The sequence below is a fragment of the Anas platyrhynchos genome, chromosome 6, assembly GCF_047663525.1.
Source record: "Anas platyrhynchos isolate ZD024472 breed Pekin duck chromosome 6, IASCAAS_PekinDuck_T2T, whole genome shotgun sequence".
NCBI lineage: Eukaryota > Metazoa > Chordata > Aves > Anseriformes > Anatidae > Anas > Anas platyrhynchos.
Genome location: NC_092592.1, coordinates 6,572,076 through 6,598,178, shown reverse-complemented (window position 1 = coordinate 6,598,178; position 26,103 = coordinate 6,572,076). Strand labels below are relative to the sequence as shown.

Genomic DNA, 26,103 nt, shown 5'->3' with positions numbered 1-26,103 from the left:
TTGCTTCATACCTCACCACTGACCAACACTCAGAACATTTGCTTTCCTAGTCACGGCTTGCTTTCTGTCCTTGTCCTTTAGAGGGCAGGGAGCAGCAATCTTGTCACTGACTGCCTTGACTGTGCTAAAAGACAAAGCAGCTGTCTCCCTGCCCTTCGTGCTCTCCTCCCCTCTGCTGCCAGTTTTAACCCTTCATCAAGCTGCATTTTCCTCCCTTGCCCATCAGTCTCTTGCCTTTTTGTCCCCCAGCTCTTGTCAAATTCCCTTGCGCGTTTCTATCATCCATCTACTTGTGAAGCTTCATGCATTCTTGGCCTTCTTCCTGCCATGCAGCTCCTACCAGTCCACGTGAGCTCTTCCAAGCTTATTCCTGGCGTTTTCATCCCTTCATTTCACGCCTTCACGTTCCCTGTCTAGCCCTTGGCTAAGAGGCTGACTGGGTGCTCTGCACAGATCTCAGCTGGGTGCTCTGGAAAACGTGCCCTCTCCGAGGCACGCAGGAGAACTGATAGCGCAGATGGCGGTGGTGGATAAGGAGCTCGCTGGTGTGGAAGCGAAGGGGCTGTTCCCTGTAACTCACGCCTGCTGTCTCTCCAGGAGGTGTTCCTGCACTGCCGCATCCTCGTGTGCGGGGCGCTGGACGAGAGCTCCCGCTGCGCCCAGGGCTGCCGGCGGCGGGTGCGCAGGGCGGCTGGGAGAGAGGAGGAGGAGGGAGAGGAGGAGGCCAGTCACGTGGCAAAGCACGTCCTGACGGGCGGCCCCATCAGAATTGACTTTGAAGACTAACAGCCGTCCCTTGGAACAGCACCTCCGCCCGAGACCAACCTTTCTTATCCATGCCTTCTTTCATGGTGGTCTGAGAAAGGAGAGGGATTTGGCACAGCCCCACTCGTACCTCAGGACTTGTTTCCCTAGCTGCGTGATGATGATTGGTGAAGTAGGCTCGGCACACAGCCTTCTGCAGAACGGTTTGGTTTTACCTCTGTTTCTCTTGGTTGAAGGGACGCTGTTGCTTTTCAGGCTTGAAGCATTACCCAACTTTGTCTTTCCCTACATCCACCCACAGGCTCCACAGGACTGTCTGTCCTGGACTAAACACGTTACTCAAGCCTTTCTCTCTTCAGATGATAAAAACAGCATTGCAGCTGAACGTGTTTGCTCTGCAGTTCTGTGAGTGATGCTGAAGCTTTTGGGTGTGCTGTGATCTCAGATGACCATTAATAAAAATATGTATAAAAATATATATCCCGTAACGTGCAACTTGGAGCTATGAAGCAGTTGTCATTACAGGCAGCTAAAGCTCAGGTCTATCACAGGCACATCTTAATGTTATTTTTAAATAGAAAAAGGTATTTAATAACTTTTTTTATTGTCTTTTGATAATTGCATGCAGTTTAACAGTGTTTCTCGTTGTATTTAGCATCTCATTATTTTTCTCTCTCTTCTCCCCCCCACATCCCCAAGCAACACAGTGCCTTTTGTAAGTGCTGTAGCACCTTGATTGTAAGAAAAAGATCATTAAAAATCTATAAACACCTGCCCCCAAGCATGCTGCTACTGAGTCTGTGTTTGAAAGCTGTAATGGATTACCCTGGAAGTAATCCACACCCTCTTAAGGCTGTGGCTCTGACAAAAGGATTTGAGGATGGCACATTACAAACAACTGCTGTAAATGTGGATGGTTTTTGGGACAGGGCTGTCCCCAGTGAGCCAGGTGGCAGGAGATGTTGCAGTATCATCTGAGTGACTGCGCGTGCACAGCCTCCTGGTGGGGGAGAACTGGCTAGAGACACAATTACGGTGACAGGGCAAAATGATGCTTGTCAGCAGGAATCCCTTTGGGCCACCAAACTTCTTCAAAAGAAAATAAAATGGATGATCAGCTCGGGGTCCTGCGGGTGTCATGCCGGAGCAGGAACGCTGTGTGGTGAAGGATGAGGAACGCGGGATGGAAGGCAGGAGGCACAGCGAGGGATGAGGCAAGAGAGGCAGGGCTGGAGAGTAGAGGTGGAAGGACCTTTCTCCAGCACTGGCTATGGCAGTGCAGTGGAGTTGTAGGGTTTTCTGCAGGAAGTTTCATGGTGTGTGTGGGTTCAGAGGTGTGCTGGAAGTCCCCCCTCGTCTGCATTGCCAATTTGCTGCTTCAGTTGGAAGCAGCCAGATTGCTGTCAAAGCCAAAATGTATTGCTGCTCGCAAATGGATGGGGAGTCTGTGTGAAGGGACCATTTAAAAGGGAGGCACAAATCACCTCAGCAATATTCCATTTCGCAGATTTATTTCTGCTGGTGACTGACATTTCCGTGACAAATGGGCATTTGATGGGCTGGGAGTTTCGTGGCTTTTCTAAATGGCTCCATGGCTGCTTTTCTGATTTGAGAATGTGTGTGTGTGCACGTGTGGTAGAATAAATGAAAAATTTCCTATGAAAATAAGTGTAAGCAGAAAGGCGTTTTTCATGTGTTATCTAACCATATGTGAAAGAAAAAGAAATAAAAAAGGCCCTTCTCATGTTGCCATGCCCTCCTGGTTCTGCTGATTCGCTTCTGCACTAGGACCACACGGGCAATTTCCTGCTGTCACTTCTTTGTTCAGACAGCCCCTGCTGAATGTACTTGTTTTGCTAAAACAAGAGCTGGGAAATGAAATCAATTAGTTGGTGCCTTCTGGAGAGGCAACTGGTGTTTTTTGTTAGTGTGAGAGGGACGTGGGGAGTGGAAGATTTGTTTCCTTGCTTGTTTTAGTTATTGTGCACGTTATCTGGTTCTTTCTGACAAATCCATACAAAGCAGCCTCGCTGCTCCACAGCTTTTTCTCTAAATTATGTGGAGGAGTAACGAGGGAGAAGCACTGGTCTGTGTGGCCGTGTGAACAGAGTGGCCTGGGAAGGTGCTCAGTTTGTGCTGCGAGCGGGACAGTAGCTCTGCTCTCTACCACTGCCCTGTGGCCATTTCTCCTCTGACATGGAGGGGAAGGCTTCTGGACAGAGAACAAAACCATTTTCCAGTCTTTTCTCTCTCCCCAGTTTACCTTTTGCTTCCATCTGTCTTTGTCAGCTTTACAACCTGACGTGAAATCAAAGGCCAAACTCATCCAAGAGCCAAGGGATTTGCTTTTCTCTTTAATTTTATCAGCCACGCCACGGAGTGGAAACAAAAGGCAGTGCACAAGCAGGCACTGAGTGTGCGAGACGCCCGGCAGCCGTGCTCCTGAGGGTCCAGCCAACTGCCAGCCATGGTTCAAATCCGAGCCACATCGGTGCTGCCTGACACGTGTGGCTGGGATTCGGCTGGCACCACCCCATCCTGTCATAGGATGCAAAGTGATAGTCAGACGGTAGGTGTCCAGGAGGAGACACCAGGTACCTGCCTTCCTAGTCGTGCCTTCGTGTCCTCGGTGGAAACGTAGAGTTCAACTTTGAGGCAGCACCCCTGGGAGAGGGCACGCTGACCGAGCAGGCTGAACGTCAGCAAGAGTTGCAAATGATCCTGCCAAAACGCAGAGTCAACAGGAAGTCAGCGGGTGAGCACGGTATCTTTGTCCTGTTCAGAGCAGGGTGGAGATGAAGATGACCCAAGCTGGACCTCAGCTGGACACCGCTGAGGAGCATGAGCAGCAAGCAGGGGAAGTGGTTACTAGCTCAGCTGCAGAAGTTTTACCGTAGTTTACGCACCATTTCTGTCCTATGCAGGATTATCTGGTGGTTTTCGTGAGTCACTGCCATTACTTGAAGTTTTAAGTTTCCTTGTAGAGCTGCTTGGGGGATTTTTCAGATCGCCACAGCCTAACTTTGTTGTGAAACGTGCTGCTTGTAGCTGCCCCGCATGCAGCAGCCTGTAGTGTTTTGAATGAACGGCAGTCTGGAAGCACAAAGATGTTATGATTTATATCAGCTGTGGCTCCAAAGTGTCCGTGTGTGGACAGAGAGATTTCATTCGGAACCCTCCAGTATCTTCAGTGTATGTCATTATCCATCACCGGTTGCTTGGCCTGGCTTTAATCTGGTAGCAGGCTATTGGGATTAGACAAGATAGGTTTTTAAAACTGTGTCATTTAATCATAAGTGTGTGCTCCCATATAGAACCGACAACAGGAGCAATTTCACCAAGGGAATGCAAAGCTTGGGAAGTGTCTGGAATCAGGAATGTTTCCTTCCTGTCCCTTGAAAAAAAAATGTATTCCTTAGACAGATAATCAGTGTCCAGTCCCGTGCTCTGATAGCCACACGCTGCAATGAAGCTTGGCAGCACAGTCCTCACTCTCCAGTGGCATTAGCACAGCTAGGAAAGGAGCCCATTACACCTGGTGAGTGTAAATTCAGGCCCTCCTTAATGAAAACATCCCAGTGCACCTCCTGCAGTCACTTGTGGTTCCCTATTTCCATACCGTTGGGTCTTGTTGCAGTCCCTATTAGCAGTAAAGCAAAGATGACTGGCAAGAACAGGAATACAGGGCTGAAATAATTTATAGCGCCGTGCATCCATTTAAATGCAGACTAGAAGAAAGGTAACTAAAACAGACTCTTTCCATCCTTGTTAAATTACCCTTCTGTAGCCTTAACTTTTCTGTGACAGATGGAAGAACAGAACCATAAATATGTTTGCAGAAGACACTGCAGTATTTATGTGGCACGGCACGCACACCCGATAGCGACTTCCTTTCAACAAGAAACACAGATGAAAGCTGTCTGCAAATGTTGCGTGTAGATGAAATTCCATAGACCGCTTTAAATTCTAATTTTACACGCAATAAAAGCTCCCGATAGCAGATGGAAGTATTAACCACGTTTTAAAAAGGGTGCTGTCTGAAACTGCCGATCGCTCTTCAGCTGGCAGCGTCTCTGCCCCACCGAGGTAGCAATAAGCCCTGCCATCTGACAGATAAGCCTCCAGGATTTGGAAAAGCTCATCCAAGACAACTGTGAGCCTCCTGTTGCCTTTGTGCAGAAGATGGAGGTGGATACCCAGCCATTTCGTGTGCAAAAGGGTTCTGAAGGGAATAGCTTTGTTAAATGATACAGGAAGAAAATAACTAAACAGCTGCAGTCTGGGTGACAAAAAGAAAAGCAGCTTCCTCTCTTGAGACGGGCAGAGTGCTGTAGGTGTGTAAGAGACACTGAGTGTTACTGCAAACAAAACGTGTCGGTGCCACAAACACAGAGAGTCCTTCTCGTTCTTACCAAGTCCTTGAATATTTTAAGTTGTTTTAGGATCTACCAAGTATTTAAATAAGCAGGGTTGTCAGGGTGTGTAACGATAGGATGGAGAAAGTCAGGGATGGACGTGAGCAGCATACCGAGAGCAAATTACCCCCCTCCTTCAGTCACCAGAAGTGGGAAAATGTGAATAGTGTGGCCACGGACTGGGACTTCGGGGGGCTGCAGAAGCCTCGTGCCTCGCACTGCGATTTAGAAAGGTAAGGGGCAGGGGGTGCTAATACAATGCTAAGGCAAACAAGTGATCCCCTCGTTTACAACCATCGCTGCATCCTGCTTGCCCTTCCTCATCAGTCTGTGGAGAAAATTGGCATCAGGCCGTTCAGGCTGATGGACTTGGAAAGGGCCAGGGCTGTTGAGCTGCGGCTGCGCTGGACAGCAGGCATCGCTGCCCCATTTCCACAGCCTGCCTCCTCCCTGGCAGCCTCTGCCCAAAAGCTGTAGCCGACACGTGTTGCTCAGCCCAGGTCCCCCCGGCCCGAGGGTTGATAGAAGGCGCTGTGCAGAGAGGAGACGCTTGGCAGCAGGCTGCTGGAGGCCAGGGGATCTGCTCTTCCTCACAGTTCATCTCGTTCTTCCTCACTGCAAATGCAGGCGCTCCTTTGGCTGTTCATGAAGGGCCGGCAGCCCAGGGTCCAGACGGCATTGAACACCGTGTCTGCGACGGATTCACAAGCTGTGGAGAAAGAAAAGATCAGGCATGTGAGTAACAGGCACCCCGGGATGTCTGAGGGCTGGCTGGAGTACTTCCAGTTGGAAACGTGGGCATGTTCTCTCTGGGTAATGTGTTTTTATAAATCCAGAAGGTGCCTTCTGCTGACCTGGGGCTTCTCTACCTGGGGTGGCACTGACTTCCCTCCCTGCCAGGCTCCTTTCCTGCCTCTCTCAGCCTTTTCTGGCTGGTGGAGCATTTGGAGCCCTACAAACAGCACTGTGTACCAAGCAGATTTCCCAGAAGACCTCCACAGCACGGTCTTTCCCAGCTCCCTCTCCTCACAGCTGTTCATAGCCACTACTGACCAATCTGTTCTGCTTTTATTTCAGAGTTACAACGCCAGCATGAAGCACCCTGCTGTGGTTGCCCCAGCATGCCTGTCTGCTAGCCCCTTCCCTTCCCCCAGCACAGCCCTGAAGCTGCGTGTCACTACTTCAGGAGACTGCTCGTTTGGCAGCTGCTACAAAGCTTGTGGTAAGTCAGTGGGGAAATCGAGTTTGGGGTTTACTGATGGCTGGAAGTGGGCTAGGGATGTCTGCATCCACACAGAGGGAGAGTGACCACTCTGACCCTGCCTGCTTGCTTTGGCTTCTGGTGGAAAGGACCCCATAAGAGTGGGGTGCCAGTGGAGGAGACTTGCAGAAGGCAAGAGGAGGTAGAGCAGTGGGAGAAGAGGACAGCTCAGAGGTTCTCACTAACAGCCCTTGTGCCTCCTCTGGCCACCAGGATGTGTGCTGGAGGCATCTGCTCCTGCTTGGCTGCCCGTAAAGATGGCTTGGGTCAGCCAGGGCCTGAGCTCTGCTCCCCCTTAACTCCCCGGGGCCTGCCTGTTGGCTCCACCGCTGCAGGCTGGAAGGGAAGAGGGCTGACCTGAAAAACTGGCAGAGGAAAACAAAGAGATAGGAAGAGGTTGGCTGCAAGAGGACCCCTAGATAAGAGTGACCATGAAAATTTGGCAGTGCTTGGCCTGTGGCACTTATGTCTCAGTCCACAACTCTTCCTCTTGCTGGCCTGCACGCTCTCTAAACATTTATCTGTGACCAGGTACAAAGCCACCCACGCTAGTACCGGGGTCACGCAGACTTCAGTGGTTGTCCTAGTCAGGCTGCACCTCTGGAAAACAAACGCAGCTCAGCTGCACCTAACGACAGACCTTATGAGCCAAGAGGGGCTGTTCTCAAGGGCTCTGCCTGATTTTACGCCCAAATTTCCTCTCCCTGCCACCGCCTGGGGGAAGCCTACCTTCCACCTTGGAGACGAACCCCAGGCTGCGCTTGAGGTCGGAGCAGATGGAGTGGAGGCACCAGCGGAACTTGGCATCGCAGCGGTACTTGTTGGCCCCGCAGGTGTCGTAACAAACGTCCAGCTGGTTGCAGCACTTGGTCATGGCGGGGATGCCCAAATCTAGCTGGGGAAGGAAGGGAAAGGAGCGTCCCTTGGACTCAAACAGCTGCAACTGGGAGAGATTTTACAGGGCCCCGTTGGCTCCTTCACCCAAACCAGAGGTGTGGCAAAGCCCCCTTTCCTCCTTTCCCCACAACCTGCTCCTTGGCCTAATAAATCTGCTGTAAGTGTTATTAATGCCTCAGTTCCTACAGATACACTTGTGAGACCAAGGATAGATACAGCATGGATCAGGGAGGTTCTGCTCCCTTGGAGGTAAGCCGCAAGCTTAGCTAATAACCATGGGGGCGATGGAGCAGGGCCTGACTCCTGGAGAGGCTGGACTCATTAGCTCGTTACAAATTCTTCCCCTCGTTGGCCTTCCTCATGCAATATTTAGGGGATGTGTTTTTTTCTCCATTGCGCTCGGTGCTCACGACTGCCCACAGAAGGAGGCGGTGCCACAGAAATGCCCACAAGGTTTGCAATGAAATGTGGTTTAGGGAACTAATCTAACAAGAAAAATGGGCTGTAAAGGGAGGTGTTTTCAGGGCAGGAGTCAGCCTAATTGATGCAGGCTTCATGGGCAGCAGTAATGCAGCTGCTGAATAGTAATTTCTCCTCTTAGAGCCTTTCGGGAGAGCTTTTTCCTGGTGATTCCAATATGATTTCATTAATTGCCTTTAAAACAGCGAGAGGGTGCAGCATTGAAGCCCGCAGGTTTATTTCAGTACTCAGTAGAGGCAAAAAGCACGGGAGGGAGCGGTGTGGGTAATGCATCCAGATATTGCTGTTTGTGCATTATGCTAATGCATAATTAGCATAATCACTGAGCTGCCCAGCATCAAATGTGTCTCACAAGGGCACAGGGTTGATAAAAACACATTTCCCCACACCGATGCTCTGCTTGGACATCCCTTTTCTTCTTCTAGCACTCTGCTCAGGAAACTTGTGGTGCCTACGGAGACAGCCAGAGCAACAGGCCAGTCCATCGTGGGCCGAGCTCCTGTCTGCGTGATCCCTGTTCTGCTGCCACCAGCCCCTGAGGTCTTGCTGCTCCCCCGAGTGACAGTGAGCTCGGCTGTCAGCAGCCAGCCGTGTCTTTTGGAAGGCAGCGTGTCCCCTAGCACAGCACAAGCGACACTCCCTCCCTTGGGCAGAGCTCTGCCCTCAGCCGTGAGGAGCAGCCATCGCACAGCCAGCATCCAGCACAGCCGAGCATTTTCCCTCCCCCGAATTATCAGCTGCTTACTGTGATTAGAGAATTGCATTATTTCGGAGCGGTGGGTGTGGCAGTACATACACTTTGGGGTACCTTGAGCCCCAGAAAATAGGAGCTGCAGCCGTTGGGTTCCTGGGGCTTGTAGTGAGGTCGCGGCATTGGAGCCTTCCCTGAGGAAGAAAGGAAAAGCGTTAGGAAAGCTGATCTTCCCGAGAGTTGTACCCAAAGGCAGCTCCCCTCTGCTCTGCATCCCCAGACGTTTCGTTCTTCTCCAGGAGGCGCAAAAACTGAAGGATGGGTGCCACTGACACACTGCAGTTTCATCCCTTTATATCTGCCCTCCCTTAGCATGCTTTTAATAGGCACAGAGAAGCAAGAAGTTCCTCCCTGAATAATTATTTACTCGATGCTGAAAGAGTGGAGAGAGGGACTGTGACAGGACTGCCCTGTTTCCAGTGCAAACCAGCCCTCGTGGAGTTGGGTTTCTCTCTGCGGTCCCTTGGTGCGTGTTCAGTGCTTGTTGTGTTTCTGCCCCAGCAAGGGAGATCTCAAATGCAGGATGCGGTGTTAGAACAAGGCTTTGAACCCTGCTTTGGGAAACCTTTGTAAGCTGTGTGAATGCTCCAACTAAAGCATGTTTGAGACTTCTGAAAGTCCATCACCTGTGTCGTGAAGTTCCAGCTTCCTTGATCCCTGTTAGAGAGTGTGTATAGATATATTGTAGATGTAATTTAGCCTTTCAGGATTGGATCCTTTTAAGCTCCATTTTCTCTTTTTCTTCTTGTCAGCACCGATAGCCATGTAAGACACTTTTCCCCTTTTTTTCTGACAAGGTACCTACATTACCAGTGGTTAATAGAGCCATAAATCTACTAAATCTAGTATGGTTTTGGGAAGACCTCACAGCAAAATGCCTCAAAAGGTCACATGCAGGAACGTTCCCAGCACCTTCTAAATCACAAATCGGTAGAGCAGTTTTGTTTAATCAACAGGCTAGCAACAAATAAGAGAGCAAAATACCATCCAGCTGTGAGATGCCAACAGGCAGTTGTCTCCAACCCTACCGAAGAGCAGTACGCTTCAAGGATCCAGCTGTCTGCAAGCCAAGACAAAGCTCTCCAGCTGACATTCCCAGCAGGTAGTGGCTTTTTGTGGGGGAAGGTATTTCTCAGGACGGCAGCTACTCTTGTTTCCACCCTTTTGTCCTTTTGAATAGGTTCTGCTCCAGACACACTTTTCCAGTGCAGAAAGCATTGTTATTTTGAGCAGTGGGGCCGAGTTAAGGACAGACAGAGAGCACAGATCAGTTGGTTACAGCACACCCCCATTATAGGATTAGCTTTGCACCAAAATACAAGTCCACTGAGGTACACAGACACAAGGTAACATCTGAGTTCAGGACACGTTGCATATTGTGCTATTTTGGTGGCTATGCTACAGAGAGAAGGGATTGTGCCTATAATGGGCTGACTCTTACAGCCCACAGCTCCCAGGCAACACAGGGAGAGGAGGGCAGCAGCCAGGTCTGGCTACAGCCTGGTTCCCTTTCTGGAAAGAGCCAAGAATTGGGACTCAGAGTCAAATGTTCTTGAGCTGAAGAAGGAAGCTGTGGCAGGTTCAAAATCTTAAGGTAGATTTTACAGGATGGGATCAATTTTTAATGACTTGCTTATACTATGGATGATAAATTGTGCTCCTGCAGCCAGTTATGGGGTAAGGTGGCAATTCGGAGTAGGAGCGAGGCTGCTTTGGTATGTGGGGGTAACTGTTTCTAGAGAAAACCTGCAACAAGCTGAAGTTCCAGCTATTAAAATGCTTTACAAAGGTGACCAGAAAAAATAAACAAATCTTGGTGAGAATTGCGAAATCAGCAGAACTGCCCTCAAGATGAGCCTTTGTAGGAAAGCTGCCTCCTCCTCTGAAAAACAAAGTTTAATCATTTGCAAAGTGATCAGCTAGATCAAGCCCAAGACACCACAGTTAACTTCTCTCCCACATCTTGTTTGTAGCTGAGAGAAAAACAGAAACGAAGGCAAGGCACTAGCGATAGGGCTCCCCGTTCTATGTGAGCGTTGACTCAGAGCCTGTTGTTATTTATTGCCTGCCCATCCCACAGGCAGGTCTGTGCCGGGGCAGGGGCTGAGTGGGTCACGCTGGCTGTTTTGCTGCCTGTGTTTCACCAGGCACCTCTCGTGGGCTGCCCGAGGGGTGGTGCTGATGTATAGAAGCACGGCCCTGCTGAGAAAGCCCGTTCTCTGGGAGATGTATTTCAGGGCACTGCCTCATTGGCATTGCCTTAAAGGAGAACTGAAGTCGAGTTTCGAATGGGAAGTGAGTTTCCCTGATGCATTTTAATATCCCCAAGCTGTTGTGGCTGTGCCAAGAGGCTGGAAAACAGCCTGCTGGCTAGAGGAGATTTATGGCCCATGCAGGAGGTCTGAGACACTGCAGTACTGGGGTAGGGTGGAGGGAAGAGATCTCCAGGTGAACAGATGCTCCTGGGGTCCCTTGCTGTGGTGGGAGGACCAGGTTGTTTCTCTGCTCTGGGCAGACACTGTCCTTCCTCACCACGGCCTGAGTGCTGTGGCAGAGGGCCTTGGAAGCTGTGCCTCACTTGAGGCTGTTGTTCCCCCTGAGATGCCCAGAGAGATTTTATAAAGAGGAGGAGGCATTTTCCTGCAAATACTTGGGTAACCATAACGTTCTGAGTTAAGGGAGCAATCCATCACCTTGTTTGTTTTCAGACCTCACCAGGTGCCGATAAATCGGGAGGAGAGGCTGGCAGCCAGACCAGCCAAGTGTTCGTGCTCAGCTGAAGATGGATGTGGCAATTACAGGTGAGTCCTGACCTTTATCGTGGCAAAATAAGCTATTATCAGTATCTCTGAGGTAGGAGAGTGGAATGCACCAGTTTTGATTCTTGGCTGGGATAAAAGCCATCGGGCCCTGCTTCAGCAGCAAGACAATAAAGACGGTTGGCATTCGTTCTGGGCACGGGCATCTGGTCTCATTGGTCGGGAATTGTCCCTGCATCCCCTCTGCTTGCAGCTTGCGGTGTCTGTGCTAGCCACCAGCACAGACAAATGGTCCTGGGAGGGTGCAGCGAGGCCCTGGGAGGCACGCAGGTAGCATTTTAAGTTTCCTCCTTCAGCCAGTGATTAATGAGCTGTTCAGCAGAGGACGAGAACAGGGCTAAGAAGTTTGTGTTTGTTTTCCTTTCTAGGTGAAGATTTCTCTGATAAGAAGCAGGATGCTCCTGGGGAGCAGGGAGGTGTTTGCACTGCTCTGTGGAGGTGCACAGAGAGCACAGGACCAGGGCAGGGAGACACCTGGCCTGAGAGCAGTAAATTCTCCAGGACTTGACAGTGGTGAGTCAAAATGAGCTTCCTTCCCAAAATGAGCTCTGAGTATCATCAGCCTTCCCTAATTTCGCCTCGGGCACTCTGTAGTAGCATCTCTGTTTCTCCCGGTGCCCTCCCTGTGGGATGATCCAAACCCTTCCTTTTTGGTAAATCTCTCAAAGTCCAAGGTGAGCAGTGGCTGCCTCATTCCGCCTTGAGTACTAAAGGTTCCTCCGTGGTGACAGTGGGGCTCGTTTACCTTCCTGTTATCTCCCCTCCTCCAACCCCTGCGATTAGCCAACTCACGGCTGCTGAATAACCACGCTCCGAAGGTTGCCGAGATTACGGCCGCTGCCGACACCAACAGCCCCTTCGGAGCCAGGCCTGCACCAGCAGCTCGTCCTCCCCGCCAGGGCCTCTAACTGGGCGGCCGGGTCACCCCCACAGCCCGGCTGTAAGACCCGCGTCCTCTCCTCTTGTCCCATTGCACCCAGCACAGACCAGTTGCTGCACAGGGGGAAGGCTGAGGGCTGGGTTTCTGCTGCTGGCACCAGCAGAGCAGTCGTGGTCTCTGCGGTGGCCTTCCCCTGCCACCCAGGGTTGGGTCATGGGTGGCCTCGGGAAGGAGAGCTGCTGCGAGTTCCCACACAGGAGGGAAGGAGGGGAGGACAGGGCAGGGAGAGAGCAGCCAGGAAGAGCTGGCTGGGGATGTAGGGGTCAGCAGCACCGCTCTGAGGGCCTCAGCACCAGATTAGGAAAGTAACAGAGCAGGTAACACCAGGACAGTGCTAAATGCCTTGCCAAGCCATTTTACTGGCAGCCCTCCTACCATCCCCTAATGGGCAGTGCCTGTCCTAGCAAAGCAGTCAGCAGCCCCACGTCCCCAGCACGGACGCCCTTCACTTACCATACCGACATCTGTACTGACAAACGCCATTTTTCCCCCCAAGCAGTTCCAAGAAGGAGTCAAAGTAGCTGTTAACGGTTTCGAAGCTGTCCCGGATGGCCCCGATGCCCCACTCTGGAAAGTACGACTCCGTGGAGGAGCTTTGTTGGGCGGCGTTCTCCTGCGTCGTGTCCTCGGTGCCGTGCCCCAAGCCCAGGGTCAGGCACAGAACCGCTGCCTCGAAAAGCAGCCGCATCCTGCAGCCGGATCCAGACCCCGGAGCCTTCGTGCGGGCCGGGAGGAGTGGGGTGAGCTGTGCCGCGTCGGAGGCAGGTGAGTGCCCCTCTGCCCTGGACTTTAACCACTGCGGGGGGAGCCGGGATGAGGTCACAGCAATCAGGGTGCAAAGTGCGCCGTGGAGATTTGGAGCGGGTCCGGCTCGCGGAGAAACGCCGGGGGTTGCGTTTGCACAATGCCGCTGGAACCGGCTCGGCCCCTGCAGCACTGGGGCTCGGACTGCTGCTGGATGGTCCTGGAACAGAGCCACCAGGGGCTGCTAGCCCAGGGGGTGCGGCACAAGCACCCTGCCCAGCGGGCTGCCCTGCTCCCCGCAGAATTTCTCTTCCTCCACAATTCCCCCTGCCCGGGCAGCGGATCAGAGCACCGTATCCTGCTGCAATGGGCCTCCTGGGGGCTGGTGCAGCAGCTAGCAGTAATTTGGGTTTAGAAACGCTGGGTTGAGGGCAACCCCTTGGTGTTTCCCTCCCGTTATGGGATCAGTGATGCAGATACGTGTTTGCCTTTAGCGGGACTCCTGAGGGCTGAGTGAGGCAGCTGGTTATTGCAGCTGCTTTCATGTAGTGCTGCTGCTGCTGAGTTCAACTTGCAGCCCAGGTGCCTCGCAGCACAAAGGGCTGGCACCAAAACCCGAGGCAGGTAACGGGTTCAGGGGGTGGCAGCAGGCCCTGGCTCGTGGGGCCTGCATGGCCTGTGGGTGTTTCAAAAAGTTACTTATTAAAAGCAAACAGCCAAATAGACCTACAGCAAAAGACAACACAAACCGCTGGTAAAGAGGAGGGAAGAGAAACAGCACAGGAGGGTTCCAGCTTCACTCGGGAAGCTTTTCAGGTGTGTCCCAGCACAGCGCTGCCCCCACAAACAGCCGCTGCCAGCTGCCCCTTCGCTGTGGCCTCCGAGGGCAGCCCCAGCGGTCGTGTCTGCTGGAGCACGGGGCGCTGAGCAGAGCAAGGGGAGCACGGCTGCAGGTCTCTCCAGTACGTGGAACGTGTAAGTGCGAGTTCTGACATTCTGCTGTTTTGCAGGAGACTCAGCCCGGCAGCAGTGGCACTTCTGAAATGCCAGAGCCCCGCACGTTGCCCCCATCCGGTTCTCCAGGTGTGGGATTAGGAGCAGGGACCGCAGCCCAGCCTCGGCTTCTCAGAGAGGTGAGCGGAGTGGGCGGGCTGGGCAGGCCCCTTCCGTGAAATAGCGTGGGGCTGGAGCCAGCTGCTGCCTCCTTGGTCTGTTCTGGTGCCCCCCTCACCTGCTCAGAGCCCCTCGGGGACCCTGAGGGCCCCACATTGCTACCACGTGGTGTTCCCTGGGAGTGGTGCGGGCTGTTGGCTGTGCAGTGCCGCTGGAATTGCTGTCAGGAAGCCCCAGGCGAGGGAAGAGCAAGTTCCACAGCCCCACGCAGCGTCACGCCCTGAGCGGAAGCCAGTTGTGTCCCCGCTGGCTCCATCGCTGCCCTGCGTGACGTGCTGGTTTGCAGCCTCAGTGCTCCCCACCCCAGGAGCAGGCTGGTAGAAATTAATGTTAAAAGAGCAAAATAGCTGTTCAGAAATAACTTGGAAACACTGAGCAGAGCCCCTGGTGCCATGCTTTTTAGCAGAGCCTTTCAGTTGCCCTGGTGGCAACTCCAGAACGTGGCTTTCTTTGTCACCCCTTACTCCCTGGTGGCTGAGCCTTGTGCCACCGAACATGGACAGGCAAGGGAAAAATGCTGGCAGGACTGCAGGGGGTGCAGAACACAGCGCCTGGTGCGTGAGCCGTGCGTGCTGTGCTGCACAGGACACAGCCTGCACCTCTGGGCAGAGAGCACAGAGCCAGGGCTGTTTGCAAAATCCATCAGGATTTGTTAGGAAAGCTGCGCGGGGCAGGGGGAGCAGCTGGCAATGCTCAGAGCCTGGGAAAAGAGGAGTCAGGAACTTTCCTGCTGCTTTGTCACTTGTCCCGAAGTAAAAGTTTGTGAACAAAAAAGCGGTCTTGAAACTGCTTTCCCAAAACGTGGCAGCTGCTTTGCCCTGCCCCAGGGATGAGCCGCCCTCTTTCCTCCTCCTGCTTCCTTCAGCCCTCTCCCCACCATCTGCCCAGACATTTGCAACCCAGCTGCAAACAGCTCCTTGCACCCGAACTTCAGGATCTAAAGACCAGGAAAAAATGTGGGATTGAGTAACGCTGACAAACCCCACACAGCACCTCCCCTGCCCCGAGCCACCGCAGGGAGTTACTGCCCAGGCCCGGCAGCTGCAGCAGGGGGGGCTTCTTCCAGCCACCAGCCTGTACCTGCGGGTCCTCGGGCCCGGCTGTGGGCCTCTGCCAGCCATTCTCGCTGAAAGTGGGAGAGGGGGAGCTTTGCACGATGGTGAACCCTGACAGCCAGGATCTGAACCTTGTCTTGACCTCAGGAGAGCAGCTCCCAGCTCCACGCATTCATTCCTGGCTCTGTCATGCCTAAATATAGAGCAGCCCTCGGCCGCGGTGAGTCACTGCCTCCTAATGACACTCTCAGACTGTTGGCAGCCTGCTGCTGCCAAACCCAACGGAGGCAGAGCTGAGGAGGGACGTGCGGGGAGGCACCCGCCCTGCGGCAGCCCCCTGCTTGGGAGTTTGCCAGGGCCTTTCCCTTTGTGTTCTGCCGGGGCTGAGGGAGGACAGAGGGGCTGCATTCTTTCTGGATGAATTGCCGGTGTTTCAGGAGGGACTGGGCAGCTTGTGGTTGAATTTCATGCATAATCCATGGCTGGTTCAAAGCCTGATGTGGGAGCCAGCCGAGATGCTGAATATCAGAAGAAATGCAGCTCGGTACTGAGTGCCCAGTCCCGCCAAGAGGCAGCTCAGAGGAGGCTCCCGCAGGTCAGTGGCCTGCTCCAGGCCTCGCCGCAGGCCCTGACAGCCACCCAGCCTTTCCTTTCTCTTTGTCCTGTCCTGCCCTGCAGCTACTCGCAGGCCCTCTCCTCCCTCTCTGGCCTTACCTGGAGGGGTCGTCACAGAGCACCAGCATTGGTCAGGGGTTCGGGACTGACCCACAGCCCCTGCCTGGTTCCATGGGCCCAGGGCCCCAGGCAGGTGCCTCAGGACAGGCAGCGCAGTCATTCCACAGGCTTCTGAGCTTGCTGTGCTTTTTTGCAGGTTCCCAATGACCACAAATTATGTATGGGCTCCACTGGTTGGAAGGAGTGAGGCACAGGAGCAGCCGCAGTGTGTGAACCGCTGCAGAAGTCTTGGTCATGGAAGAAGTCAGCCTGCACATCGCATCCCACCGGTAAGTGCTCTGTCTCCTAGCACACCGTGTCACAGGACAGCCGGAGCTGCCTTCCCCACAACTCTTCAGTTACCTGCCTGTTTGACCTCTTGGCTCAGGAAACACAAGCATTTATCGTCCCTGAAAATCAGGGTCTTCTAGCAGCTGACCCTTTGCCGTGCTAGTTCTGAGCACGGAGCCAGGAGCGCGTGCCGCTCCATCCCCGTGACACCCCACAGGAGCTCCTGCCGTAAGTGGAGAGCACGGAGCAGGCCGGCACCTTTCCTTCAATTTCTGTGTTCAGCACACCTCCAGCCCAGCCTACCTGCCATCCTCTTGTGCAGTCCAGCAGCGCTGTGTGCTTCCAGCTGACACAAAGTTTGGGCCCGAGAATGCGTTTTACAGTAATCTGTGACAGGAGCATCTTCCGCACCTGCCCGCTTAATTATGAGACGAAACAAGTGAGCTGTTTCCAGGACACAGGTATGGTGATTAACGGTCTGTGTGATCAGATTTACAACAGCCATATATGACAAGAGTGTCATGGGGAGGATTTTTCACTGCTAATGGCAGTGGCTTTTATTTCAAGCCCATTTTTTTTTACATTAAAATTTTTATTACAAAAACTGTAACAGTAAGGCAGTTTGTCAATTGTCAGTCACTGTGAGCCAAACAGTTTTCGATCACCTTTAATACAAAACTAGATTCACACAGGAGCCACGCTCTTGATCCAAAAGCCCTTTGAGAAATGAGGGGATAAGGCAGAGAGGAACACCACCACCTGTGTCATCACACGTTCGGTATGAGGTGTACGGACACTATTGTGGTGGAGGAAGATGACACACGGATTGTCTGCAGGTTAAAAAAATAAGCTTGTCCTTTCTCCTCTGAGAATCTGGAACATTTCAGTCTGATGTGCCTCAGCAGAACTGAAGTTGAGTTCTGGGGGATTTTCCTTTTAAAACAAGTGAAATTTTCCACTGCCAAAAGACAAACTGTTTTTCTTCCCTGAAGAACTGCAAGTCATTGAGTAGTTCACAGATTTAAGACGTCATGCTCTAAAACTTTTTTACTCCCCAGGCGATGCCTCTTAGGAGACCATTCTTAAAACGCTCGTCAACGCTGGAGATACCTCATGGTAGGTGAGGAAGGAAACTGTTAGCAAACTGCCCTAGACATTCCACAAGTTCTTTTGGGCTTGTTGTTCATCTTTTGGTATTGCTTGAACAGAGAGGGGAAAAAAACTTTGCTTGCTATAATGAAATTAGGGTTTCGCATCACTTCAACCCTGCCTTCTTCCATCCAACATGTAAGAGCCCCACGTGTTTTCTTCCGATGTGGCAGTACCTGAAGTAGTCACTGGCAGCTTTTATTCGGTAATTCTCTTTTACCTCTCATCAATTCTAGAATTGTTAGTTGTTAATTATTTTTGTGTGTCAAGCAATGTGGCTCACTTGAAAGAAAAGCATCTGTCTGTAATAGCAAAGCCAGATGCTGTTTTCCAAACATGCTGGCGGTGGTAATACCCGGATTTCTTTTTGTGCTCGCTAGCTAGCCAGGGCTGGCTCATCCAGAAGCACTTAGAGATGCCTCAGAGCCAGCGAGAGGAACTGAATGCCCCCAACTAAGGCTCCTGACTCCATGTTGTCCATTGCTCTCTTTTACATGCAGGGAAGTGGCAGGACTCACTGCAGCCATGGCGACCTTTTTTGGAGCTTAAGAAAGCCAACAAGATGGGAAAGAGAAAACCATGGACAAGAACGGAGACGACTGTACTGACACCATGTAAAAAATGAGAAAACGTGAGTAAGTGTGTTCTGTGGGATTTTTTGTTTGTTTAATTCTCACACCTTTGTGATCAAAAATATGCTGATTTCTTCGAGTAATCTGTATCAGATACTACTCTAATGGTACCAGCAATTCTGACTGCCCGAGCAGCACAAAGGGTGGTGGAACTGCTTCTAATTGGTCTTTTTGATAACTGCTGGCTGGGTTTTGTTTCACATCTTTGACAAACACAAGCAAAAGGCAAGAAGGTGTAGGGCTAAGGATAAACAGTTATGTAGGTCCCATTGCTAACAGGCTCAGTAGCAATTTAACAACACATTTTTCCAGCAAAGGTTTTAAAGTGTCTTCTGACAGCATGCAGTTTCTCAAACTATAGTACCGTAACTGCATTCTCACTACTCCAGAGGTATTTTCTAACATATTAGCAGGTGGTTTCTTCTACCTTTTGGCTCAATTTTCAGGATTTTATTGAGGCAGAAAACCCAATTAACTAAAATGGGAATTTTTTCCTTGGTAAAGACTTCAGGCTTGACCCCCTAAATCAGTAAAACCATCATCATCCAGAAAATTAGACTGCTTAGGTAGTGTCTGGTGCAGCTCACTTTGATTCTTGTCCTCGTGCTAGCGGAATATTGAGACATTTTGCTAAAACTCCTGCTGTTGAAGAGAAATGGCTTAGGGAATTGAACCTCCTGCAGCCTCTCCCCACCCTGCTTAGGTTTATCTGTGCTGGGGTCAGCAGGGACAGCAGTTATTCCTCCTGCAGGAACAGAAGTTCAACAGCTACAGCAGCCACAGTCTCATCTCCCTCAGAGGTTTCAACGTCATCTCAGCGTAAGGAAGCCTCACTGCAAGGACCTGATGGTAAAGTGAGTGCCTCCAGCGCGGGCACTGCTGACCTGGGGACTGCGTGGGTGGTGTGCGCCACGGCAGCCCCAGCCTGGCTCAGGGAAGGGACGCAGTGAAGTGAGCAGCACCAGGGCCTCTGCAGAGGCCCCTTCCCAGCCACAGCTGAGGAGGGGGAGGCAGCACAGGGGGCGTCACTGCAGTGTAGGCAGCCCCTGCCAGGTGAGCAACACCAGCCATAGAGAGAGGGAACCTCCTCTGGCATATAAAGGTACAGCACTGCTGCTGGCTGTGCTCAGCATCCACGGCAGTGAAAATATTCAGGAAAAAAAAAAAAAAGCATCTAAAAGAGATTTAGGATTATAAATAGGCCAACTATTTCTCACAAAAACTCAAGAACTGGGAGGACAAGGGTGGAGAGTGTTCTGTGATAACTGTGTGTTACCTCATCACCTGAAGCCTCATAACCAATTTGAAATTCCAGTGTCCTAAGGCACAATTACTTTGATTAATGAAGATGGAAACATTCCCATCGCCACTGCCCAAGGAACAGATGTAAGCAGTTACTCTACTAAGAATAAAAGCAGCATTTGTTTCTTTTTATGTGGACAAACAATAAAGGAAAGCAATAGAGAGGAGATGGGCCGTAATCTCAGTTGTCAGGCTGCTCTGATGTAGGCGTGTTTGACATTACACTGCTAAAGCATCTCATCTAAGCACACGCAACTGCTGGCTCACATTTTCAAGGTTAAGAGCCAAATTCACCATAGAGTCCAAGAAGGAAGACAGTTAAAAAAATCTGGGCTTTTGTGGAAGTGGAAAAACAGGCTAAAATAGACTATGATATACCTGTTCCCCAGAGAAACACAAACCATGCCCACGGTTTTCAGGAGTAGTGGTCATGTACTCTAGAAAAGCAAGGAGTCAGATGTCTGGAAATTGAGGAATACGAACTGGTTTAATTCAGCCTTCCTTAGAAAGGAGCCCTCCCCTTGACTCTTCCAGGTAGCGTTCATCCCGCCATCAGCAGACTGACAGTTGCGAGGACTCTAAAGCAAACGCCCAGCAGCTTTCCGCGCTGATCCAGAGGGGTGTGGTGAAGCAACACCACACATAACACACTGTCAGTTGTGGCCCTGATCTGTATTTTGTCCTTATTTTCCTTTCTGTAACACTCATGGGCCTTAAAAATCAATATAATCCGTTTGTAAAACTTTAAGGGGGTATTTTAAGAAGGAACTAAAAGTATGTTTGTTTTGTCCACAGATGAAACACTGGTGTAGTTGGAGACTGAACCTGTAGTGGAGTGTTAGTCAATTGTAAACTGTAGGAGATGTGTGCATTTTACACAGACTGAATACAGAAGAGAAGAAAGATGAGTCTGCATCATTCCAACTCTGATAAAGTGCACGGCCTTCTGAATTCCTGTCCTCGCTCGTGGAGCCACTTATTGGATACTGCAAAGACATAAAGGTACGTGATCACTGCATCTGTTTGGCTCGTCCTCCTAGTTAAGCTACAGTTGTGCTATTATTGGTAAATAACTGGATTTTCCTAATTTTCTTAAAGTATTTTAACACACACACAAATAACTAATATATTAATCTTATATTAAATATTATAATATATAAATCCAAGACAAAAAACTTCCAGTAGATGTAAAACTAAGAGAGATTATTCAAGTAGATACAGAAGTACATTGTATTTTTTTTTTATAGATGTATAAATATGAAGATGGGATGTATATATACTGTTTTATGTGTGAATATATATATAAAAAAATAACACACTGTTGAGAGAGATAGAGAGATAATGACATAGATATCAAGTAGATTTCCTTACAAGAGTCTAATGGCTCTCTCTGCTTTTCATTCTGTCACAAAGTCCAAAGGAAAAGCAAGCCAGAGCAACCCCCAACCAAACCCCAGAGCTCCAGATCGCAAGAAGCGAGAACAAGGTAAAGGACACTCACCCCATTTGTTTCCAACTAGTACTGGGCAGGCCGCATGCCGTGTGCTGTAATCTCCTTCTCCACTTGGGAAGAGATTGTACCAGAATACAGCTGTTCCCTGGAAATTGCAGTGGAAACCCTCAGCGTTTTGCTCTACTTGATACCAACTTAACGCTAAAGTAAAGGTACGTTCAGATTTCAAATACTGCTTTTAAATTGAAGGTTGTTTTGCACATTCAAACGCTTGCTTTCCTGTGGAATGAGTCTCCGTTGACTCACTCTGTGTGTAGGTCCTTGTCTGTTAATTATTTTTTTTTAGACCCTAACCCAACTTCATTCAACTGCAAGCAGTTTTAGAAAAGCGAGGCAGTATATAACTATAAATGAGCAGCAGCCTCGTTAGCAAAGACCAACTTTATTTGTGAGCCTTCTGAAGGAAAAGCCATAGTGGGAACACAGCATTTCAGGGAGAATTCCCTGTGAATGCCCCAAGACTAATCTACTTACACACCAGCATATTTTTTAAAATTGTTTTGAAGTATTATTGTTTTGAAGAATTGTTTTCCTCTAGTGCTTTGCAAAATCTGTGCATTAGCAGCAGTTAAGCCCAAAACATTAACTATGAGCTAACACACAATAGATCAGCGGGCCCTGGAATCACCAGTACTGCTCCAGTAGCTGCACTTGTAAGTACCCCATGATTAGCGCTCTAAATTCTTTTATATAAGTCAGTTTAAAGCTTCCTTTTAAAAGTTTGAGTATACATCCACTGTATTATTGCACAGGTGAGAGGGGAGTGGTTACACTGGATAATAATGGATAATAAACCCTTCTTACCTTTTTAGGCCAAACACTGGCTCCTACTTCAGGAAAGACAGTAGCTCCCCCTGCTGACACATCACTCATCTGGAAAGGTGGGAACAGGCACAGGTAAGCTGCAAGCCACTGCATTCCCCAAATGTCCCATTTTAGTAAAATAAAATTAGATTATTGAACAACTTAATTTCTGCCTCCCACAGCATGATTAACAGCATCATGCTGTTAATGCCTGATTAACAGCATTAAACAGGGCTACCCCCCACACTTGGTTCAAGGTGCAATAACCACCAGCCTTTTCCCCAAATGTTACATGCTCAAATATTCTGACAAGGAGCACGCTATAAATACTGATGCAGATATGAAAATGACAGCCCAATATTTTAAGCTACTACTGCCCCTTTGAGTGAAAAAACCCTCCTTAAGCACACGTGTAAAAACCATGACTTATGGGTAAGAAGATACCCGTATGTGTTACCAATAAGGTACTGGCTGCCTTCATTTGCAAGTCACTTGAGTAAAAAAAAAAAAAAAAAAAAAAAAAAAAAAAAAAGTAATGAAATCATTCCACTGTACAGAATACGCAGCAATAGATATTTTTGGCAATAGCACATGACAGAAATATATCACTTACATAAAACAACCAAGTAGCAATTCTGTTGCCTGTTCCCAATTCCTTAAAAGCATCTGGCTCATCTTTCTGTGAATAAAAGCAAGCATGTTTAATAAGCACTTCATTTTGATTATCGAGAGGAACCAATGACAGACAGCTGCAGAGCCAGCAGCAGACAAACTCATGCAGAAAAATTAATTAAATCCCTGTATTTGCAGCAATGGAGGGGGGGAATAGAAGATGAGTGTACCTATTAATTTAGATAAACAAGGCATTTTAAAATTCTACAGCACAGGGAACTCAAGTCCTAAGCCAAAGTTGGTAATAGGTAAGAACTGTACTGCCAGAGTATATAAATCTTCACAGCCACAAAGTTAATTATTTAATTACAGTGACTGCTGCCTCTTGTCCTTGGCAGAGAGGAACAGCAGCGAGGGCAGCTCCTGGGTCCCAGGTCCAGCAGCAGCAGCTCCGCACACCCTGAGGGCTGCTGCCCTTGCCCCGGCCCTTTCCCAGGAGCTGCCCCTGCTAGCCGCTGTGGCCAGCAGGCTGCTGCGCACACCCTGGTTTGCAGTTTTCAGTGCCCTCAAAAACCTAACAATTGATTCATTAAGCAGTGCGCTCACCTAGCCACAGTGTCTGTGACAGCTGTTCCTGCCGCTTTGCACCGGAGTAAGGTATGTGTGCACCTAAACGCATGGGAACAGGCACTGTGGCTGTGAGGCCGCCCACCCAGCACCGTGCTCAGGGGGCATCACTTGAATAAAACACCAGAACCCACACAGGAGGGTTATGAGACCAGCTTTTGTCACACCTCTGTTTCTTACTTCCAGAGCCCACCTCGTGTGACCACACTTGTGTGTGCTGACATCTCAGCAATGGGGCATTATTTCAGAAACTGACCCATGCACTGCCAAACAGCAACTGCTAATCACTCGTGATGCCTTTGAGCATGTGCTTACAGAGCAGAGATTCTGATTAATAGTTGGTGGCTTGGATTCACAGCGCAAGGTTAATCTCAAAAGTGTTAAATCACGAGTAAGTATGCCCAATAAATAACCAACTGAATTCAGTGCCATTATTTCCAGCAGTTTGAGATTTAAGCTGGAAGAAAAATAGGTTGGGAATTTAAGTCAAATAAAATGAGGATTGTACAATGAGAAGAACTGCATAAAACCCCTCGCCCTTGCAGGTCTGCATGGTAAGCTGCGATGCAAGTTTTCTTACACTGCCTCCAAAACCTTCCTCATAGGAAGGAGCATTGAGCTGCTGCCCCTGCAGCCACGTTTGCCTTACTCAGTAACGCCAGCCCTGCAGCCACAGGCACGGCAGCTTCAGTGCATCGCTGCGTGTTAGCTGCTGTTAGTGCATCTTGTGCGTGTCAGGAGCATGGGATATACACCACGCACTTACACAGTTTGACTGTATAGCCTGCAGTAGTTTGAAACAACTGGGCTTTCTACTGCCAGCTAACAGTTCTAAACGTTACTCCAGTTTTAGAATCCAACAAATGCCCTTTGCTCCGGTAACAACAGCTCTTTTTAAATTTCATTCTGCAGAAAACCTTGTTGCTCCATAACACCTGTAATGTTTCTCAGTTCAGCTGGTGGTTTAGAGGGCTTCTCCACTAACATGGATTAGAGAAGTTGAAGAGCTATAAAATTTAATACACATTAAAGATTAAATATTGTGCCACAGCCAATAGGCCCAGGCTTCGCCAGGTGACTATCTCTCCTCCATCTCTTTACTTGCCCGTGCAAAGTCAAAGTGGGGTTCATACTGTCCTCCCACTCCATAATTTGCCACCTGAAAAAGAGAAACACAGTGCTTATGAAGAAGAAAGAGGTGGAGACTTTAAACAGGACTTACCCTTCCGAAATCAAAATGAGGCTCATACTGGCCTCCTACTCCGTAGTTGGCTACCTATAGTGAAAGGAGAAGCACAAAATCTGGTAAAGCTGCATTTTATCCAGAAAGGGCAAGAGTGTGACCATCAGCTACAGCCTTTTGATGGCTGAAGCTTCAAAATCAAGCCATAGGAAAGCACAAGTCTGTCAGCAAAAATCTGTGCAGCAACGTCCTTCTGTGTTTATTCAGAAATAAGCTAAAGTTCTCTGAGACTCTGCATCAGTGCAGAGCCAGGACGTGACTGCACTTTGGGGTCTCTCCAGCCCCCAAAAGCTCCAGCTGCACCCTCCCTTCCCCAGGCCAGCCTTCCTGAACGCTCCCCTGACCACGCCAGTCGATGGCTCACGACAGGCTCCTGTTTCTGGGTGCCTGCTCTCATCACCTTCAGGTGACAGAACTTGCCTGTCCCCTGAGAGGAGAGCTTTCGAAATGCCTGAAGACCTGGGCAGCAGCAGGCTCCCAGGAGCCCCACGCTGTCTGGCTGCAGAGCATCCAAGCCCAGTACTGGACATTGTTTATGCCAGGTAAGGAATCCAGCACCCTGTACAGCCGCTGTTACTGTGACCGGCTCCAGTCCCCTCCCCATCCTACAGCGCACTGGTCACCGCTGCCATCCCTTGTTCCCTCAGGTGTGTGCACCCCTCTCTGCACCACCCTAACTGTAAGGTGCAAACTGTTGTGAGCATGGCTGCTTGTAGCAGCTCGCTCTGTTTCACACCAGGACGTCCTTCCCCCACTTCCCAAAGCAGAACACTATTTTTTTTCTCTGTAGAAACTTCACCAGCTAAACGCTTTTTAAAAAGCTCATGGCGCTTTTACAGCATTCAAATCTGAATCACTTTTTGACCTCTGTGTCTATAAAAAGACCCACTGTCTTTTTTTTTTTTTTTTTTTTTTTTTTTTTGTGTCATCTTTGCATTCATAGCATCAATTTTCAGCCAGACACTTGTGCATTTTATCAGCAGCAGGCTTGCTGGAGCAGTACACCAGTTTTCCCGGAACCACAGCCCTGCTTTCTAGGCACTACCACTGCCTCAGCATCAGTGAAGCAGCATACTAGCTGGTCATTTAAGAGCCTTGAGCAAATGAATAAAAGCACTTTTAAAATCAAGGTCACTTGGGTTCTATTACAGAGAACAGACACTGTTGGCCCTCTAGGCCCAGGGATGGCAAATCTGAACAACCATTCTCTTCCCATTTCAAGCTTTTGTGACTCCCTCAGCAGTGAGTGCTCACCGTTCTGCATGCGCAGCCAGCCAAAGTGAAATGCTAGCTGACATGCACTGCCATACCCATAACAGTTATTACCTGTAGTTCCTCTGCTGTGGAGACATCAAGGCCTGTTAGGTCCTGTATCCTTGTGTTAATGCGAGAGACCACAGGGCTTTCGTATCCAGACAGCCATGCACTAAGTGAAATAACCAATATATTAATAAAATGCAGTAGTCATAGCCGGTACAAAGGCAACATTTGGGATTACTTCACATTGGAGATTTTTTGGAGCGTAGCTTACTAAAATTTAGTAGGCTAGTCAGAAATATTTCTAGGGCATTACAAAGGTCTGCAGGTGATAAATGTGCTTTCTAGAGAGAACACATACAAAGCTGGTTTAAGGCAGCTCTAAAACTATGGGCCTTACTTCCCATACGAGACTATAAAATAATCAAAGCAAGGGCTCCAAGCAGTGGATTTCAGCTCTAGCTGTTTTTCTAAAGCAGGACGCTACAGATTTGCTCTTACCCACTCCAACCAGCTAGTTCAGAGCACACATTTGATGCAGCAGTAGGGAAAAAAACAGGTAAGTTATTTTAGCACACACAGAGTCTGTGGGCCTGTAACTCAGCTCTTCCACATGTCAGCATCCACTTACAGGCGAGCGCTCTGTGTTCTGCCCTTTA

The 26,103-nt window shown here is 49.8% G+C and overlaps 3 protein-coding genes across 16 annotated transcripts in view; 1 reads left to right on the top strand and 2 right to left on the bottom strand.

The window, feature by feature from the left end:
• The window catches only part of OIT3 (oncoprotein induced transcript 3), a 46,048-nt gene extending 26,515 nt beyond the window's left edge, over positions 1-19,533 (top strand). For 3 of the 9 annotated variants that reach the window (XM_072040310.1, XM_072040309.1, XM_038181323.2), the window contains exons 9-16: positions 598-5,915; positions 6,258-6,402; positions 7,518-9,671; positions 11,278-11,370; positions 11,757-13,093; positions 14,083-14,205; positions 16,172-16,304; positions 16,588-19,533. In XM_072040310.1, coding sequence (XP_071896411.1) covers positions 598-786 — 189 coding nt within the window. In that variant the 3' untranslated portion in view covers positions 787-5,915; positions 6,258-6,402; positions 7,518-9,671; ... (3 more) ...; positions 16,172-16,304; positions 16,588-19,533. The remainder of the gene's footprint in view (positions 1-597; positions 5,916-6,257; positions 6,403-7,517; positions 9,672-11,277; positions 11,371-11,756; positions 13,094-14,082; positions 14,206-16,171; positions 16,305-16,587) is intronic. The other 6 variants (XM_072040307.1, XM_072040305.1, XM_072040306.1 and 3 more) reach the window with 6 other exon arrangements.
• PLA2G12B (phospholipase A2 group XIIB) lies at positions 5,739-13,093 on the bottom strand. Its single transcript, XM_005028348.6, has 4 exons — positions 12,782-13,093; positions 8,615-8,703; positions 7,171-7,336; positions 5,739-5,889 (listed from the first exon to the last, which is right to left on the bottom strand). The coding sequence occupies exons 1-4, from the start codon at positions 13,014-13,016 to the stop codon at positions 5,771-5,773; spliced, it is 609 nt and encodes a 202-aa protein (XP_005028405.1). The 5' UTR covers positions 13,017-13,093; the 3' UTR covers positions 5,739-5,770.
• The window catches only part of P4HA1 (prolyl 4-hydroxylase subunit alpha 1), a 40,389-nt gene continuing 31,110 nt past the window's right edge, over positions 16,825-26,103 (bottom strand). For 3 of the 6 annotated variants that reach the window (XM_072040311.1, XM_038181325.2, XM_038181324.2), the window contains exons 10-15: positions 25,514-25,613; positions 24,167-24,220; positions 22,319-22,384; positions 21,706-21,774; positions 20,890-20,986; positions 16,825-20,374 (exon numbers count right to left, since the gene is read on the bottom strand). In XM_072040311.1, the coding sequence (XP_071896412.1) occupies positions 20,304-20,374; positions 20,890-20,986; positions 21,706-21,774; positions 22,319-22,384; positions 24,167-24,220; positions 25,514-25,613 (457 nt within the window). In that variant the 3' untranslated portion in view covers positions 16,825-20,303. Of the gene's footprint in view, positions 20,375-20,889; positions 20,987-21,705; positions 21,775-22,318; positions 22,385-24,045; positions 24,104-24,166; positions 24,221-25,513; positions 25,614-26,103 lie in introns of all 6 variants that reach the window. The other 3 variants (XM_072040313.1, XM_072040312.1, XM_072040314.1) reach the window with 1 other exon arrangement.

Bases quoted from the DNA above. Each gene is read 5' to 3' on its own strand.
- PLA2G12B (XM_005028348.6), bottom strand. From the start codon at position 13,016: ATGCGGCTGCTTTTCGAGGCAGCGGTTCTGTGCCTGACCCTGGGCTTG. The intron at 8,704-12,781 runs GTAAGTGAAGGG...TTTCTTCCTCAG, and splicing joins TCAGTACAGATGTCGGTATG to GGAAGGCTCCAATGCCGCGA. The intron at 7,337-8,614 runs GTATGTACTGCC...TTCCTTCCCCAG, and splicing joins GGCTCAAGGTACCCCAAAGT to CTAGATTTGGGCATCCCCGC.